A 19,148-nucleotide genomic window follows, 5' to 3' on the forward strand; every position below is an offset into this window, starting at 1 on the left:
ACACATAAAGTCAAGACCCAAAGGTCCAGAACATTCTCTAGATCAGGGTTTCTCAACCTTGGCACTACCGATCCTTTGGGCCTGATGCCTCATCACCGTAGGAGGCTGTCTCATGCACTGTGGGAGGTGTAGCAACATCCACGGCCTCTACCCTCAACACCAGGTGTACCCCACCCCTGACTGACAACCAAAAGTGTCTGCAGATACTACTGAATGTCCCCTGAGGTGTGGGGGGCAAAACTGTCCTCAGCTGAGAACCTCTGCTCTAGAGAAGAGTTAGAGCTTTAACTTGTCCAAAGGTGGTTATTTCATTCAACCTATACAAACCAATACTTCATACAACTGGGACCAAAATCTGTTCCCTTCCATGACAAAGTGGCTATGCTTGTTATCACAGTCATCACTGCCATGTGACATGGAAGCCTAAGACTTCCCTCAGAAAATCTCTGTGCTAGTTTCTCTGATTGTCATCTTCTGCTGTAGTTCCCAGATTTCCTTCCCACAATGTAATCAACATGTAGAAGGCATCCACAGTGAGACTCACTTTTCAACTCAGTGTTTTCAAAACCTTCCCTGATTCAACAGCGGTGACGGAAAGCCTCTCGAAACTGATCAGGGCAAAAAACTACAGGGCCCGCTTTTGCTGAAGAGAGTCCACTGTGATAGACGGTTGCCTTACACACTGCACGTTAACAGAATTTCCGACCACAGCGCCAACAGTCGAATGTGGTTGTTTTCCTTGAGATCCTTTTAAATCCCCAATTCAATTACCATGCTCATTTTTCTGATGAATCATCAGCAGAAAGCCAGACTATTTTTTAGAGAGTGATATGATCCTCAGCCGGAACATTACTTCTAGAGGACTCTGCTTTACCTACTTGGCACTCAACACACAGGCTAGTCCTGAAGAAGGTGAGTCCTTGGTGCTTAATACAGCATGAAATTAACCCTTTGCAGAACTTCTAAGTTCTTAAAGATGGCTGTTCTGCAATTGACAGCGAAAGAAAACGCGAAAACATAAAGCTAAATAATTGAGCCAAGTGCGTCGTGTTACTTTATTGTTTTATCTCTACATTTGATAGCCGCAAAGATGCAAATTTCAGCTCTAGGCCACAATTAAATTGAGACATCAAAATAAAGACTTCACATCTATTTTCAAACATCACAGCAGCAGTGAAATGTTAAATCTTCGGTATTGCTTTTCCCTCAAGGATTTCCTTTTTTCTCTGCCTCTTGTTCCTTCACTAGAGGGACATACACCAGCAAAGCAACATGTGACATGTTGACACTGACACAGATACCAAATCCCTACAGAATTCAGGGACTGTGCCGTGAAGGAGGAGGTCTCTTTGAATTCCAAAATGGCCTGAAAGTCCCATGCTTAGGCTGTCCCTCGGAGCTGAGTGCTTTTTGCGGGTAACATCGGCACATTTTCTGAGTGAGGCTGGGAAGACACGAGACCCACCTGTTGGCCTATTTTCCCTTAGTCTTGCTCCCTGAACATGCACCTTCCTGAGTTGCTTGAAGCCATTGACAGCACAGACGCCACCATTCTGCCCTTCACCCTCAAAATATCCCAGTGGTGAAAAGGGAGCACTCCCTGATGCACGAGACTCTAAAATGAGCTCCAGCTCCTTGTCTTTAGCTCAGACATAGAGAAATAAGGGAATGACTAATGGGCAATTATGGTTGCCTTGGCTACAACTCTAACTTTTGGCAGATGTATTAATTTTTCTGTACCTCTGTGTGTTTAATACTTGTTTAAATAGTACATAAAAATACTGAAAAGGTGTCAGGATTACTGGCCTCGCCATATGCCCTTTTTCTTTCTTGACGATTGTTTCCTGACCTGCATTCTCACTCCCCGGTCCAGATTATCTGTCACAGCTGGGATAGAGGAAACAGTGCTCACATCTCTCTCTCACCATTTTCCAAGCACTGCCGCATTCTGAAGATGATGCCTAGGGGCCTCCCAGCTAACTGGATGTGTAAATAAAAGAGTTTGAAATCACTTCAAGGTGTCATTCAAATTTTCATCCTAACAGAGAGGAAATTCACCACATTCACCCTGGGGCCATTTTCCCATCTCTTTTCCCGCTGACAGGCAAGTAATGTGCTAGACAAAGGCACAGCAAGTCCCATATTAACATCTTTTAGGACTAACTCCCCGGTACTCCTCTAATCTTAAAAAGATCACTCTTCTCACTCATGAATGAAAAAAAGAAATATAAAAATGGTCTAAAAAGGAAGTTTTCATTATCCCGCTTTTTTTTTCATGTCCTCTCTTTCTCTTAGTTATCTCTACCTGAAACCCCTAGTAATCATCTCGAACTTAAATTATATTGAGCTATACAGGAAGAAGAAAAATAGGACACCTTAAGGGTATAACTTGTAACTTAATACTCTTTATCCTTTACATAATTCAAAATTATTCCCTGCATTGTTGTTGCAAACATAGGGGTTTTGTGACGATATCAGACTTGGGCTCTCAGCAAGATCCCTCTGCCTGTGTATTCTGACAAGTATCATCACCGTAATCCCCACAGTGTGAAGACAATCATTAGTAAATGGCAAAGAAGAGGTGTCAATGGTGCTTCAGCCACAGGTTCAACTACCCACTAATAAAGGCTTTGACCTTGGATAATAGAAAAGCCATCTCTTGGAACCACTTTACCAGAGACTGTTTTCTGTAATGGCCAAGGACAAATACCAAGATTCAGTGGAACACCTAAGTAAAAATAGCAACACCACTAGAAAAAATTTCTGAATGAGATCTTGCTCTAGGCAGCCTCTATACACAACAACATAAGTAGTTCAAAGACAATTTGTAAGTAATTCACCGAGAACGTAAACCAAGCCCTAGGAAGTCATAAAATCTTCATCCTTGTCAAAGGACTGGTTTCAGAGCATCTCAGAGAGATTTCAGTCAAAAACGGCTGTGGCAGGCCTGGAGAGCTGAAGTCAGTGCATGACATGGCTACACAACAGAATTTTCTGCAATGATAGAAATGTTCTAGATAGGTACTGCCCAATGGGGGAGACTTTCAACTTTGAGCTTTAAAGCATTTTTAAGTGTGGCTAATACAAATGAAGAATTTAATTTTTAATTTTATTTCATTTAAATTCCATTTGTCTTTAAATTGCCACATGTGTCTACCGACTACCAGATTAGAGAATGCAAGTCTGGAAACTGGTGGTTGGGCAGGGAACGGGGAGAGGGGTGCTGCCAAGGACTGATTGCCTTGTCCAGGCAAGTGAGAAAGCACTGCCAGGAAAACCATAAGCCCAAGGCAAGGAGATCCCCACAGCTTCCAGGCCATCTCTAACTGAAGTTGAGAGCCTGTTTCCAGGGCTAAGGCTGAGCTCATTAGGAAAGAGGGCTGTGATGAACAAGAGACATCTGCCATGAACACAGGAAGGGGAGCTGGTGGCACATTTGTGGTGATTTCATAATGCCAATAGGGTGAGAACTTAAAGTCTAGCAGAAGTTGAGGGAAGCAGAGGAGGAAGCCAGGTTCTGAGGCCAGCAGATAAATGGCTACTCCAGAAAACAGACCGGTTCACAGTTATTTCTTTACTGCCCTAAATGGATGCTCTTGTATAAATATGGTCAAGCAGGGATGCTAAATATACACTTATAGCCAGACAGCCATGGGACCACTGATGTCATATTATATATTTAGCTGTTTATTTATCTATTGTATTTATTTAGGTATTTACTTGTTTGGTATCTGTCTCTCCCCCTAGAATGTGAGCTGCATAACAAGAGGGACCATTCTGGGCCAGAAAGTAGGTATTAAATAAAAGATGGTCAAAATGAGTATCCAACCATGTTCATCATAAATATATTTGCAGGTGTCCCCCATGCAATGTACTGTGCTGGCATGGAGGGGGGTTGGGGAGAATAGCTGTGAAAAAGACAAACCTGGTTCCTAGCCTCATGGCTTATATTAAATAGCCAATTAAGAATTAAGAATATATGACACCATACTGGCAATACCATATTGACTTATGCAGTAGGCAGGGAAATGTGCAAATAAGGAAAAGCTTCCTTGGGCATTAAACTGAATTTTTTAAGGCTGAGTTGGGATTAACTGGGTGACGGGGAAGTGAAGGGGGGGTGTGGGGAGAACATTCCAAGCAAAGTAAATGGGCTTGGGCAAAGGATACAGGTAGGACAGGATAAACTCCAAAAGCTTAAAAAATAAACAAATGGAAACAAAAACTACTGTCTTTATCAGTAGTTTTAACTTTATCGGTAGTTTTAACTGGATGTTATATGGAACTGATAAATACTGAAACCAATACTACTGTCTTCCAAAGGGCAAGCAAGGCAGAGGGGTAGGACAACAAGCTGTCTGAGTCGGTTCGTGTTGTTTCCAGAGTACCACAGCCCAAATTCAGCCCACTGGACCTCCCAGATACCTGAATCCACCCAATACCATCTGAGGACATCCTTCCCAGGAATGACCACAATCCTATGGACCCCAAGTTCCAACACTTTTAACTTTAATGAGATACTTTTCTATTCAATTTCTTAAGTAGGGTCATAGAAAACCACTGGGAGAAAAACTCATTTACCTGGCTAAAGGGAGACTTACACACACACACACACTGAGACATGTGTAAGAGTCTACAAAAGACTTTGTTCATATACTACTGAATTTGTTTCTAGTCTAGACAACTCTTAGAAAAGTAAAAATATTATCCCCATTTCAGTTGACAACCCAGAGGTTCAAAGAAAATGTAACTTGTTCAAGAGTTCAGCTAGAAGGGACAGAACCAGAATTCAAAGTCACAGCACCCCAATGTTCCTAGCAGCAGAATATAAGAAACAGAGCAGAGGATCATAGGTGATGGGAGGGAAGAGTGAAGGGGAAGAATTCAGAGAGGAAGACAAACCATGAGAGACAAGGAAACAAAGGGAGGGTTGCTAGAGGGTTGGTGGGGCAGAATGGGGTAATGGGTGATGGGCATTAAGGAAGGCACGTGATGTGATGAGCACTGGATGTTATATGGAACTGATAAATTACTGAACACTACATCTGATACTAATCATGTACTACTATATACTGGATAACTGAATTTTTTTTAAAAAGTCACAAGTCTCATTATCTTCCCTACAAGAGCAGTTTCTTTCCAACTGAGGGCCTCATGAAAAAGACTGAGTCTGATCCTTAGTGACACCAACCCCTCCAAGCATGGAATTTTTTGACTTTTTTTTTTTAAGTTTTTATTTAAATTTCGGTTAACATACAGTATGATATTAGTTTCAGGTGCACAACATAATGATCCAGCACTCCCATACAACACCTGGGGCTCATCACAAAAAGCGCACTCTTGAATTCCCATCCCCTATTTAACACATCCCCCCACCTACCCGTCCCCACCCCTCTGGTAACCATCAGTTTCTTCTCTATAGTCAAGAGTCTGTGTCTTGGTTTGCCTCTCTCTTTCTCCCTTTGCTCACTTGTTTTGTTTCTTAAATTCCACATATGAGTGAAATCAGACTGTATTTATCTTTCTCTGACTGACTTATTTCACTTAGCATAATACTCTCTAGCTCCAGGGCAGCTGTGACTCAGTCAGTTAAGCATCCAACTCTTGATTTACGCTCAGGGTCCTGGGATCAAGCTCCATACTCTGTAGGAAGTCTGCTTGAGGCTTCCCTCCCTCCCTCTACCCCTCTCCCCACTCTCGCAAGCAAGTGTGCGTGCGCTCTTGCTCTCTCAGATAAATAAATCTTTAAAAATGCTCTCTAGCCCCATCCAGGTTGTTGTGAATAGTAAGATTTCATTCTCTTCATGGCTGAGTAATGTTCCATTGTATATTTACCACATCTTCTTTGTCCGTTTGTCAATCAGTGGACTCCTGGGGCTCTTTCCGTAATTTGGCTGTTGTAGGTAATGCTACTATAAATATCAGGGTGCATGTATCCCTTTGAATTAGCATTTCTGTATTCCTCAGGTAAATAACTAGTAGTGAGATTGCTGGATAGTAAGAGAGTTCTGTTTTTAACTGTTTGAGGAAACTCCATACTGTTTTCCACAGTGGCTGTACCAGTTTGCGTTCCCACCAGCAATGCAAGAGGGTTCCCCTTTCTCCTCATCCTTGTCAACACTTGTCATTTCTTGTGTTTTTGACTTGAGCCATTCTGACAGGTGTGAGGTGATGTCTCATTGTAGTTCTGATTTGCATTTTCCTGATGATCAGTGATGTTGAGCATCTTTTCATGTGTCTGTTGGCCATGTGAATGTCTTCTTTGGGAAAATGTCTATTCATGTCTTCTCGTCATTTTTTAATTGGATTATTCATTTTGGGGATGTTGAGTTTTATAAGTTCTTTATATACTGTGGATACTAACCCTTTACTGGCTATGTCATTTGCAAATATCTTCTCCTATTTCACAGGTTACCCTTTAGGTTTGTTGATTGGTTCCTTTGCTGTGCAGAAGCTTTTTATTTCCATGTAGTCTCAGTAGTTTATTTTTTACTTTTGTTTCCCTTGCCTCAAGAGACCTATCTAGAAAGAAGTTTCACAGCAGATGTGAAAGAAGTTACTGCCCGTGTTCTCCTGTAGGATTTTTCAAACTTGTAATTTATTTTTATCTATTTATTTATTTATTTATTTTTAAGAAAGAAAGCATGAGCAGGGGTTGTAGGGAGGGAGGAGAGACAGAGGGAAAGGGAGAGAGAAAATCTTAAGCAGGCTCCCAGGCCCAGCACAGAGCCCAAGAAAGGGCTCAATCTCACAACCCTGAGATGGAGACCTGAGCTGAAATCAAGAGTCGGATGCTTAACCAACAGAGGCAACCAGGTGCCCCTCAACCACGCAATTTTTAAAAAATTATTTATTGAGTTGATTCTCATCCTATCAGTGAAGGCCCTCCCCTAAAGAGCCTTCTCCAGCCAGGGAGACCTCAGCAACTTTCTAAAACACACTTACTTTATGGTTGGAAGCTATAAGGAGCTGCTTTGGAAAGTTCTACAGCCACTTATTCAGAAAAGTAATGATACTTGTCCAATTCAAATTCAGAATCTTGTTTTGAACTATTTTTTAAGTCAATTTGGAGAACCTGGAATCAATCACAGGGCCTCATTAGTTCTGAGATACAATGAGTCATTTTCAGACTCATGGATCAAATGCCCTAAAGCACTTTCAACAGTGTCAGCTCTCATATCCTGAGAGTCTGCAATGATCCACGCACTTACATGTGTCCTCTAACCAGGGTGACCAACTATCCTGGTTTACCTGGGACCCAGGGTTTCCTGGGACAGAATGAGCTGGCTGCTCTACAGGCAATTCAATCCTCGTAATACTCAGGTGCAGTAAGGCGGACTTATCCATCACCATAACTGATAACAGAATTCAAACCAGTGCTCCCGGTGGTTTGCCTGAAGTCCTCAGAGCCTGCAGGATCAAACTGGGTTTGAACTGAGATCTGATTCCCAGGGGTTAGGCCTGCCCTAGCCCTCTAAGAAAACCAAAGCACCACAATTTAGCTGAGAGAGACGGACATCTTTGGGTACTAAACTGTAAATGAATACCTCAAACCTTCCACTTCTCTTGAGAATTCTCACCTTTCAACCTTATGAAGTGGAGAAGATCTTTTCAGGACTAAAATAAAACTGGGAGCACTATTTTGCCTTAAGCTCAGTGTCCTGATTTGCATATCAATGCCAGCAGTGTTATTTCACCTAAGGCCTGCTTTTAAAACACCTGGAGCAGAGAAAGCAGTCTGGGCTGGGAAACTAACCAGTAAATTGTGGAGACCAGGCCACACCAGGACTTCATCAGGTGCGGAGTCACACCTGATGAAGTGGAAAGAGTAGGAGTCTGATGGCCTTAAATTTAAATTCTTCCTCTGCCATATACCAGCTGTGAGACCTCAGGGCCAATAATAAGTTATTTGGCAGGCTTACCATTGAGCATAAAATGAGATCACCCAATGTGAATCTACCTTACTCCATGACTGGCACATGAAAAACACCCTGTAAATGTTAGTTCGCCAAGAAAAGAAATTCAAAATGACCCTTCTTTGTAATCGCCTCAAACTTCCACCAGGTTTCTGAAACCTAGACCTATGTGAAAATATTAGGTTGTATCAATAAGAAAACAAATAACTCAATTTGTTTAAAAAAAAAAAAAAAAACAGCCAAAGATTTGAACAGAATTTTCACCAGAGAAAAATACAGATGGCAAACAGGCACATAAAAGGATGTTCAACATCATTAGTTAATAGGGAAATACAAATCGAAGCCATTACAAGATATTACATACCTACTGGAATGAATAAAATTAAAATATTGACTATACCAAGTGTTGACAATGTTGTGGAGCAACTGGAATTCTCAGGCATTGATGGTGGGAAAGCAAGCTTGATCAGTATATTTGGAACAGCTATATGTGAAAACAGACTGGTAGTTTCTTATAAAATTAAATACAACCCAGCAGTCCCATTCCTAGGGATTTACCCAAAACAAATAAAAATGTCTCTCCACAAAAGAAAAAAAAAAGTTTCTTAATAAAAGCCAAAAATCTATAAACCACCCAAATGTCCATCAACAAATGAATGGATAAACAATATGTGGTATGAAATATTACTCAGTTAAAAAAAGAAAGAAAGAAAGACACCTACTGATAAAAACATCAAAATGAGTAAATACCAAATACATTTTGTCCAGGAAAATAAGTCAAATGCAGAAGACTAAATACTATTTGACTCCATTTATATGAAATTTTGGAAAAGGCTGGGGACAGAGTGAGGGAACTGTCTGCAGAGGGATGAGAAAGAAGTCTTTGGAGGTGAAGGAAACCTTCCACATCCTGTTTGGGGTGGCAGCTACATGGGTATTAGCAATTGTCAAAACTCACTGAACTGTACACTTGAAAAGGGTGAATTTTACTACATGTAAATTATGCCAGGAAACCTCACTTCAAAGAGAAAAATAGATGATAAAATAGAAAGGGTCTAACCTGGGGAGGAGGGCTTGCAATCCTGCAAAACGGGTGGCATGGGAAGTGTGGCAGGACAGACAGGGCAAACCCTGTCCCTGGTATTGTGAACGGAACTTGACCTTGGTTATTGGGAAAGCAAACCAAGAAAGGGGAGTCGTTTATTAGTTAATGCCTCTATATTGCCCAGTCTCTTTTCATTTAGCTACTTCTAATGCTTGTTAGGTCAACACTTCACTTTAAAAAAAAAAAAAAGAAAAGTGTTAAGTTTCCCCACTTACAAAGAACTTGGCTTGTGGTCTCATTTCTCCGATGGCCCTCCCAACATCCTACAGCATCACGATCTGTGTATCAGTGTGTCTCTGCCGTGAAACTGTGGCTTTCTCTTTTCAAGTTTGTGATCGCAGCATCTGGAGGTGTATAAGGAGTGTGGACTGACTCTTCAAGGCAGCATTCAATATAAACACTACTGATAAGGGCCCACTTTGTGCCAGGCATCGTGCCGAAAGAGTGTGTGCTCAGGAATGAACAGCTCACCCCCAGACTATACCATCTAAAAATGAGGAACCCACTGTCCAAGGTACCTTCTCCTGCAGGACTCCCTCTGTAGGATGTAAAGTCCAAATGTAAGCACAGAAATGTACTGACATGTAGATTCAAAAGTCAAAGAAAATGCTTTAGAGCTTTGAACAGGAAACCAACTTGCTTTAGTTCAGGGCAGACAAAAAAAAAAAAAAATGTAAATGTATTTCATTCCAATGGGCATTAGTTCCATGGAAGATCTATATTTTAAAACATCAGAGCCCAATCACATTCATCCTGAGATTATCTGTTCAGCAGATGTGAAACGTATCACTGATTTCATTTCATAAGTGGGAAAACTAGCCTGTACATAAGCCACAGAAGACTTAATTTTCCACTGTATTCTTTCTTTTCAAATGTTAGGAAATTAACACTAAAAAAATATTTCAGGTTCTTTAAGTGTATTTGTCTGTCTGTAGCTGTCTGGTTCTTGCCTTCGCTCTCTGCCTCTACATCTCTCTGTTGTTTTTGTTTTTTGTTTTTTCTTTTTCTTTTCTCTCCCTTCCCTTCTGCTTCCCTCTCTGTCTCCTGTCCTGCTCTCCTCCCATTTCCTCCTCTCCCTCTCTAGAAGAGTTATACCAGTTATTTTGCCCCCTGAAAAAACACTCCCCTTGATCTGGTAACAGCACCTTGATTTTCCTCCCCAGGGACTATACCCCTTCCAAAGAATACAATTTGTAAGACCCTTCAACCTAATGCTTGCTCTTCCTTGACCAAGAGGCAGATATCTGATCCAAGCAAGATCCATTAGATAACCTTGCCCTGGACTTTGGCTCTTGAGTAGTGACAGAAAGGCAAAAAGATGGCTGGAATTTATTCTTCTTGTGTCAGTGCCTTTGAGAGACCTTTCCTCGCTTTCTACAACTTAGATCTTCTGAGATCTCCTGGCTGCAGTTTCTCAAAACCAGTTTTATCATTTCTCCCTTGATTCTGCAATTACCTTACAACCTTACAATAAAATACCCTTTTGCTCAAATTAAAGTCAGTTTCTATCTCTTGCAAACAAAGAACCCTAAAGGATACAACTTTTTAGTTCAATCATTTCTTTTTAAGTCTTAAAATGTGCCACCCACTTCTCCCAAAAAGCCATAAATGTCATCTGTAAAAGCAGGCTATGCATTTTTTTTATTATTTTATTATTTGTTCTATTATTTTATTTTTGCATGTACCCCTGGGTCTTGGGCTAGGATGCAGGGGTCTTCTATCCTGGTCTTCCTTGGCTTTCCTGGTGAGAGAGGTCTGTTGTCAAGTCAAGATAAAGAGTAACTCTTTCCTAATCTCCTGCCCACCAGGAAAAGACGTCAAGGCCCACAGGGCAAAATCAGGTCAATGAGTACCAGCTTGGCTTGATTGTCTGTACCACTTGCAGCCCCACAACCCTCTGGGGAACTGGAAATTCTAGGTGAACTTGGAGCCCCAACTCCTTCTCCTTTTCAGAACCTTGGATCACAAAGGTAATAATAATGATTACAATTATTATTAACAATTACTGAGCAGTCAGTAATTGTTACCTATGAAGCACTGAATTACAAATCATATACAGTTTATCTCCGTTAAGCTATATAATAATAACTGTTATTCTATTTTACAGATAAAAATACTGAGACGTGGAAAGGTCAGGATCTTACTGAGATTAAGAGCCAGTGAAAGACAGAGCCAAGAGCAAATGCAGGTCTTTCTGATTTCACTCTTAATCAGAAAGCCAATACTCTTCATCACCATGACATCGTGCCAAATATGGGCAAGTTTCTGCTTCTGTGCTGGAAATCAGAGTTCACCTGGCTAATACAAATACAAACATGAAAGGGCTTCCATTATTTTTCATGCCAGCAACAAACACCCAAGGGGTTAGGCATCAAAGTGAACTGTCTTGATTTTATCAATTGCCTTTTCTCCTCTACTTGCCACTTGAGACTTTGCTGTCCTCTGTGTACTGACAAACCCTTTCTTACCTGGCACAGGAAGGTTTTTCAGGATAAAATAAAAAAGAAGACTATCACTCCCCATAAGTTAACAGCACTCAAGAGCTTTGCCAAAGTTGTAACTCCCATACGGCTCACTGTAGCAGGTTGCAGAGCTCTGGGGACCTCAACCTTTGTACTTTGCAAGCTGCTCCTACTCACCAGAAAAAAAGGGGGGAAGAGTTAACCCCAATCAAATTGGGCTCTTAAATACTCTCTCAAAGATCTCTCAGGTATAAACAAAGTCTTAAACCCTAGAAGGATAAAATGAAAATCATCAAGATGTTCACAAATTCATTCAACAAATGTTGACTGGACAAGTTGAGCTAATAGTACTGTGCCAGAGTTAATTTCTTCATTGGACTATACACAGCAGCATAATTAAGAAGGATATTAACATTAGAGGAAGCTGGGTAAAGGGTATATGGGAACTCTCTGTCTTTTGTTTGAAACTCTTCTATAAATCTGAAGTTATTTCAAAATTAAGGGCTTTAAAAAAATGTACCGACAGGCTGGGTAAGGGATTCCCTACAGCAACCTTCGTAAGACTGCCAATTTAGGACAGCATGACTGTTGAAATGAGAATAATCATGTCCATCAGAGAAATATCATTGTAGGAACAGCACAGAGTCTCTCTAATTCTAAACCACAAGAACATATTTTGCAAACCGAGGCTTTAAGGAAAACTGAGCAAAGAAGTGAGCTTGGTCATGATAACTCACATCCAGGCCATAAACATGTACTTCACAGTAAATGGTAGATGGTTGTGTGTGGTGTGTGTGTGTGTGTCTGTGTGTGTTGAGGGGGCAGAGAGAAAGAAAGGGGAAGAAAAGGGGAGAATACATGAATGAGATGAAGCTAAAGCAGAACAGAAAGAATCATTTACATCACTCATCTGGGATAAGGAGAAGTCGTCACACATTTGTATAAGTAACTAGATATCACAGATGGAGTGAGTTCCTAGATGAGTTCCTAGTCCTCAACACAAGGACTTTAACTTTTCCAAAGAAAGTTTCAGAAATACCTATCCAAGAGTTATTCAGCATAAGCAACACATTTCAGAAATGTCTTGAATAGCCCTAGGAAATGGAATATCTAAGGCCTAATGCAAGAAAGTTTTGAGGATGATCAAATGGGTGGAGGGTGGGGAGCTCTTTCAAGGACAGGAAGGTCTCTTACTTAAGGACATAACCGTGCATCTGCAAGACCAGACAGAAAGAGTTCTGTCCAGTTTAGAGAAACTCTTCTCTGATACAAGGAAGAAGTGCTTGAGATAATGGGTGAGGAAATACCTCATTAGGTCCCCAAAGAGGGGGACCAACTTGTCTTTGGATGTCATTGCAAGAAGAGGTAATTGGTTTTTGTAAAGGTTTAATATAAACCTGCCTCAAAGCAGAGAGGGGAGGCATAAATGGTTGATTTAGGTTCTACGCCAATTCACCAAATCAAAGTACACATAGCATGTATCTGCTTTAACAGACAGGAATCAGGCATTGTTATTCTAGGAACAGAAAGTGCCAGTCATATCATGAAACTCTGGTGTAAAAAATCCTTTGACTGATCCAGTTTTCTAACCTTTCCTCCCATTTCAGAGACTTTCTGAGGATGTACAACCGTGCACCTGCAATTCAGGAGACAAGCTGATCTGGCACTGAGCTCTGATTTCTTTTCCAGTAAGACAACTGGGGTAATTTCATGAGAAAATAAATCATGGCCCCCATAGCAGAATCTGAAAAAAAAAAAAAAATGCCATTACTCCCCAGACACTTTGTTTTGTGGGGAGGGGAGCTTTATTCACTGATATCCTATTTATAGTACCTTTGCTCTGAGGGAGATTTAAGATAAATAATAGAGCACTCAAAATTCATATTGCTTTAGTTTCATGAATGAAAAAAAAATTCAATTGCTCATTGCATTACATTTGTACATTATTGTATTTAAATCCTATCATGAAAATAGCCCCACTTCACCCCAAAGAACTTAGTAAAACCACACTCCACTTTATCCCACTTTGTCTTCCATTTATATTTTAGTACAACAATTTGGTCAGACACCCAAAGGCCTCCCACTAATGAAAGCAGGATTTGCTAAGAAAGATCAATTTATAACCTGCCTTTGTACCCATGAAAGACAAAAAGAGTTGTTAAAGTCTGAAACACAGCAACGGGCCTCAAACTCAGAAGAGCCATAGGGAGAGTACCAGAAGGAAACGAAGGGTTAACACAGCTGATTTCTGGCTTAAGAGAAGGATGCAACATGATTTTTTAAGGCAAGCACCTGGAGGGAAAAAAGTAATATTTTGTTTCCACCTCAAGAAATTGCAGACAAACGTAAAGCAAATCACATCAGCGGAATACTCAATTATCTGAACATGCTAATTAACGATATGTAATCAACCCGCTTTCAGGCCTTTCTTCACCTGCTGTAATTTCGTAGTGCATTGCCTTCCTTATTTCTCACAACCGGTAGAACATTAGACAGTCTGCATGGTGCATCAAAGGGAAACAAATAAGCACAGATTTTTGCTGATGGCAGGAATTTCTCATGCTCAGGGCATATGAACCAACAATATGGAAACGGCAGCACTGGCTGAATATTTTAATTATTCCCCACACCTATTCTGCAAAAGACACTTAAAGTTCGATTAGGTAATATGATACTCAGTAACCGTTATTTCATAAAACTGAGCACACACAGTCATTTAAAGTAGTAAATATGCAGTCATGACAGAATTAAATATTCATGAAATCAAGAGCAACCGGAAAGCTGAGGATATTAGAATATTAAAATTCATCATAGTTTTTACAGTGTAAATCTTGTATGCATCCGTCAGGCACCCCGGTTCCGTCTAGTGGATGTTCAAATTCCAGTTCCATGGTAGACTGCCATTTAAATTACAATATTGATTTGGGTAGATAAATAACAATGTCAATCCTTACCGCAGTTTCAAAATGCAAAACAATTTTGAACATTTGCAAATACCAACTTGTTAAGCGAGTTCGTCTCCAAATACAGAACAGCAACACTCAACGTGATCCCAACATGGGTCGGATATTTGTTTGATCCCCTAGGACCTTCCAGAAGGTCCAACAGAAACCAAGGCAATCTCCTAGAAGGAGGACTCATGACATGCAATTCTCCTCTAACCAGGCAAAGCGGCTATTTTTCCTGCACATTTCCTTAAGGGTTCAAAAGTGAGAAAGTATATTGACCGACCCTCCTTGGGTTCGGGTATCCTGATTTGTTGCACCAACTTTTTTCCCAACATGAGCAGTCAGTTCCAAAACGTATTGACAAACGCATGTGTACACTTTACACAGATACGACTAAATAACGCTAGCTTCCACAAAACGGAACTCCAAGCGTGAATGGGAGAAGACTATGCTCAGAGACCAAGCTGTAATAAATACACTCTGGTGATATTACCAAGGCAAGTATTTTCTATGCCATTCCCTTTACTTTGCAATTTTCTCAACAGAAGAAACATCAGCACCAGAGAATGATGGCATTTGAGCAATTTTATACTGGAATCCAATTACCTGAAGAACTCCCCTCTCCACGGTAAGAAGTAGCTATCCCCTGGTCTACAATGACACAGCAGGGCAGCAAAAGATTACCAGGGCTCCTCTGCTGCCAGGCACCTGGTCCCGGCCCTCGTAGCTAGGAGGGCGCCAGCTAAGGAGGAGGACCTGGAGTTGAGAGCTGGGTTCGGCAGCGCTCTCCATTCTGCAAATGAGCCAAACTTTGCTCCCATTGTTGCCATCTTAAGGTTGATGTCACCTCCCTCCAAGGAGTCTTGGAAGCCACTTGGCAGCTCCCGAAGGCACGCTTCCCCTTGACCTACATCATCTAAATAAGCCTTGGTTATACTGTGTGGGCAAGCAAAGGTCTCTCCACACGGCTCTCCGGAGGTGCCGTGCTCTACCCCGGGCATCACATCGCATGTACCAGACTTTTCTCGGCACACACCTCTGAATACGGAAACCAGGACAGACTCCCGCACACGCCTTCCAGTTCGGAAAGTCACTCTCTCCCAGCGACTCCCCTCAACCGCACGCCTTCCCCACATCTGCAACCCCCACCACCACACAAACGAGGGGAAGGGGTGGGGGAGCGGAGGGGTTAAAGTGACAGCCACTACTAGAGATCCTCGGTTTTGTTCGAAAGGTGTCACAGCTCCAGCACTGTGGACCTACCTTGCTCTCTCCTTTCTCCCTGCTGGGTCTCGCCTCGGGATCGTCGCTGTCCTCCGCGCCTGCACTCTCACCGCCGGGCACTTCATCCTGAGCCAGCGGCTGCTGCTGCGGCTGCGGCTGGGGCTGGGGCTGGGGCTGGGGCGGCTGTGGCGGCGCCTGGCAGGCTCCGCCAGCCCCCTGGGAGCGGGGGATGGGCTCCGGGCGCGGAGAAACTCCCTCAACATCCATCTCCATCTTCCCATTCACTGGAGGGCAAGACAAAAGCGGAGCGGGGACTTGGCAGCGGCGCCCGGCGGCTCCTCAGCTGCCCGTGGCACGCATGGCTCGCCGAGGAGGGGCCGCCTCCCGCGCGCCCTCCCTCCTGCCGCCCTTCGCCCGCGCTCCCCGCAGCTCCGCTCGCCCGCTCGGCTCGGGCGCTGGCGGCGTCTGGGCCGGGGCGCGCGGGGAGCGGGGGGCCGCGTGTCCTTGGAGCGGTGGCCTTCGGGCGCCCCCGGCAGCCCCGCTAAGCAGAGCGCATCCCGGCGGCGGCGGCGGCGGTGGCGGCGGCGACGCCTCCCAGCCGCGCGCCCAGCCCCGGGGCCGCCCGGGGACTTGCTCTCCAGCCGGGCCTCCAGATTCGCGGTGCTTTCCAGCCTCTCCTGGGGCCCCTCGGCGTCTCCCCTCCCCTCCAACCTTCGGAACAAAGTTACTGGAAGAACGGCCGGGCGATACGGACAAGGACTAGGGGCTGCCAGGTGCGAGCGAAGCCCTACCATCCCCGCCCGCTGACCAAGCGCCGACCCCTCACCTTTGCCCTCGCCCCGGCGCCGAGGAGCCGAGGAAAGGAGGGGTTTCCGACCTGCGCCAGGTGGTGGCGGGGAGGACCGGCGGGAGGGGGAGCATGCGGAAGGCTGGGGGCCGGTGCGCCCACCCCTGAGCCCCCGCGCCCCCCACCTCCGCGCGGGCCCGGCCCCCCGCCCCGCCCCGCCCCCCGCGCCGAGCGTGTCTCCGGGGTCAGCCCTCCGGAGCGTGCGTGAGTGGGTCCCCGGGCTCCCGCTCCTCGGTCTGCTCCGCCGCCGCCGGCTCGGCGCCACACAGCCCCGCGCTAGAGAACTGGAGTGAAGAAGCTGCGGAGCCGGCGGCCAGCTCCGGGCAGGAAATCGACCTACCCTCGCCTCCGGCCCGATCGCGGGCGGGAACCGGGAAGGGGTGGGGCCCCGCGTGGACCGCGAGGACGCGAGGCTCGCAGCGCGCGGGAGTTGGGCGTAAAGGTCGGCCAGAGAGGGTCGATGGGGGAGGTGGAGGGCGAAGCGAGAAGTCGCTGCCAGGCATTGACTGCAGCGTGCCCCGGGGTGGGCGCCAACTGGGCGCCGCCGCTCCCAAGTGGTGAGCTCTCCTTTGCTGGAAGGGCGTCCTCCGCAGGGCAGGTCTCCAGGAGGTTCCGGTGGTGACCCCAGGCGGGGCAACGAGCTGCGTCTGCAAATATAGGTAGATAAAGGTGACAAGGGTAGACTTGGAAATTCTTAAATCGGGGCTCACCGACAGTCAGGTGATCAGCATGACTTCTAAATTTATCACCACTTGGTCCTGGGGAGTAGCTTTCAACTTCGCGGGAACTGCTAACTGCAACTCTGTACGTCCAGGAGGGACCCTTCAGCAGCTATGGAGAGAAATAGCAGGTTATTAAGAACCTGTTTAATATTAAATAGAGCCCATTGTTCTGGGCTTTGAGTTCCATAATGCCCCCAAATGGATCAGCAGATAAATGAACTATTCATGCATTTCTTAGCAGAGGGTGGCCTTTTTTCCATAACATATAATGTATCACAGATAACGCTTACCTAATGAAACTAGAAAATTGCATTGTTCCTGACTGCTTTGCATTAACTTAAGACAACTTTTCCATATAAAGACACTGTCTCAGTAGATGCAATTACACAAGAACACATCATTAGGTCCTATCCTTCAATGCAATCTCTTAATCTCTGACTCTGCCTGTAAATGTGACAGAAATTAATTGCCACTTTAATTTAATCGGTGTAGACAGCCAATCTGGATATTGCAATGTGAACATGCTTTCGCAGAGAAAAAAGTTTGGGGACTGAATTACTCATATGCTTCTCTTCAGAATTTCTAAAAACCAGATTTCAAGCTCATTTTCTAAGTTGGGAACTTATTAAAAATAAAATGTGCTTGCATTAGTCTGCAATTCACTGTATGGCATATGACCCTTTATGTTGTAAGACATCAGCCAGAAACATACATTGTAATAAATCAATTCTTGTCGTATTTTTATAACAGTAAATTACATTATGTGTGTAAAGTGCTTAGCAGAGTGCGTTAGTGCATAGTGAGCACTCCACAATCATTGCCTGTTAAGCTGAAAATAATAAGATGATAGAAATGCACTGTGAGCACTCATCTGAGGACCTCGATTTCGGAAGAAATTGCCAGTTTAATATTTTTTATATAAATTATTCTAAAAGATATTTTGTATTTTCGAAGAATGAAACCCCTTCTGAAGACAAAAAAAAAAAAAAGTCAGTGTGGTGTTTTATGCAATAAAGTTTTGAATCTGTCAGATTTTCTTTCCCCAGCGTAGAAGTAAAAATTATATGTCAGGTCCAACATGAGCTCGAACAGCTGACTGTTAAGTTATTACTCTTACATGCTTGTCACTTCCAAATGTGTTTGTGAACTTCTTTCAAGTCTTAAATGAAGATTAAATCAAAATAAAGATACAATGCTTTAACTAAATTTGTTCTAAATTTAGCCACATGCTTGTAAAGAGTCCCCCTGTTAAATGCAAATATTTTTCTTTCTCTGCCCTTCTATTTTTTGGGGACACAGATTTTTTTTTTTTTTTTGCATCTGTCATAAGTAAATATGGGCTCAGAAAATATATTACATCTCAAAACTGTTGATTGCACCTAATTATGCATGTAAATTGCTACTTCAAGCATGCAGACAGCTTGCAACATTTTGAAAATTTTGCCCTAGTAGTCATCTGAGGTATTTGTGTTACTATTTTGCTTTTGCCTTAAATGACTTCATTTTCCGATTAGCCTACCGATAATGATGGATCTATGAATAATTTTGACCTTTTGATGTCTCTCTTTTAGATGATTCAAATTAGCAGATCAGCACTTTGAACAAAATCAACCTTCTTATTGTTTATACCAGACCATTTGATGTTTTGAGTCATAGAAAAGAGAGTTTTCAAAAAGGTGTCCTGAAAGAAACATCTAACCCCTTGCTACCGAAAATGTGGTCAATGGCGCTTTAGCATCCCAACACCTGTATTGTTAGAAACACAGTCCCAGGCCCCATTCCAGACTTACTGCATCACAGTCTGCATTTTAACATGATCCCCCAAGGGATTCCTACCACATGCAAGTTTGAGAAGCACTGTTCTAATACATCACATAGTTGGCCTTTCAACATCTTAATTATCTTTGGCACTATTCCCCTAAAA

General features: G+C 43.3%; 1 protein-coding gene across 1 annotated transcript in view; it reads right to left on the reverse strand.

The window, feature by feature from the left end:
• The window catches only part of LOC116599791 (circumsporozoite protein-like), a 530,848-nt gene extending 513,648 nt beyond the window's left edge, over positions 1–17,200 (reverse strand). Inside the window, exons 1-2 of the mRNA XM_032359768.1 lie at positions 16,843–17,200; positions 15,695–15,939 (exon numbers count right to left, since the gene is read on the reverse strand). Of these exons, the coding sequence (XP_032215659.1) occupies positions 15,695–15,939; positions 16,843–17,005 (408 nt within the window). The 5' untranslated portion in view covers positions 17,006–17,200. The remainder of the gene's footprint in view (positions 1–15,694; positions 15,940–16,842) is intronic.
• Positions 17,201–19,148: the final 1,948 nt, after the last annotated feature.

The sequence above is a fragment of the Mustela erminea genome, chromosome 1, assembly GCF_009829155.1.
Source record: "Mustela erminea isolate mMusErm1 chromosome 1, mMusErm1.Pri, whole genome shotgun sequence".
Lineage (NCBI taxonomy): Eukaryota > Metazoa > Chordata > Mammalia > Carnivora > Mustelidae > Mustela > Mustela erminea.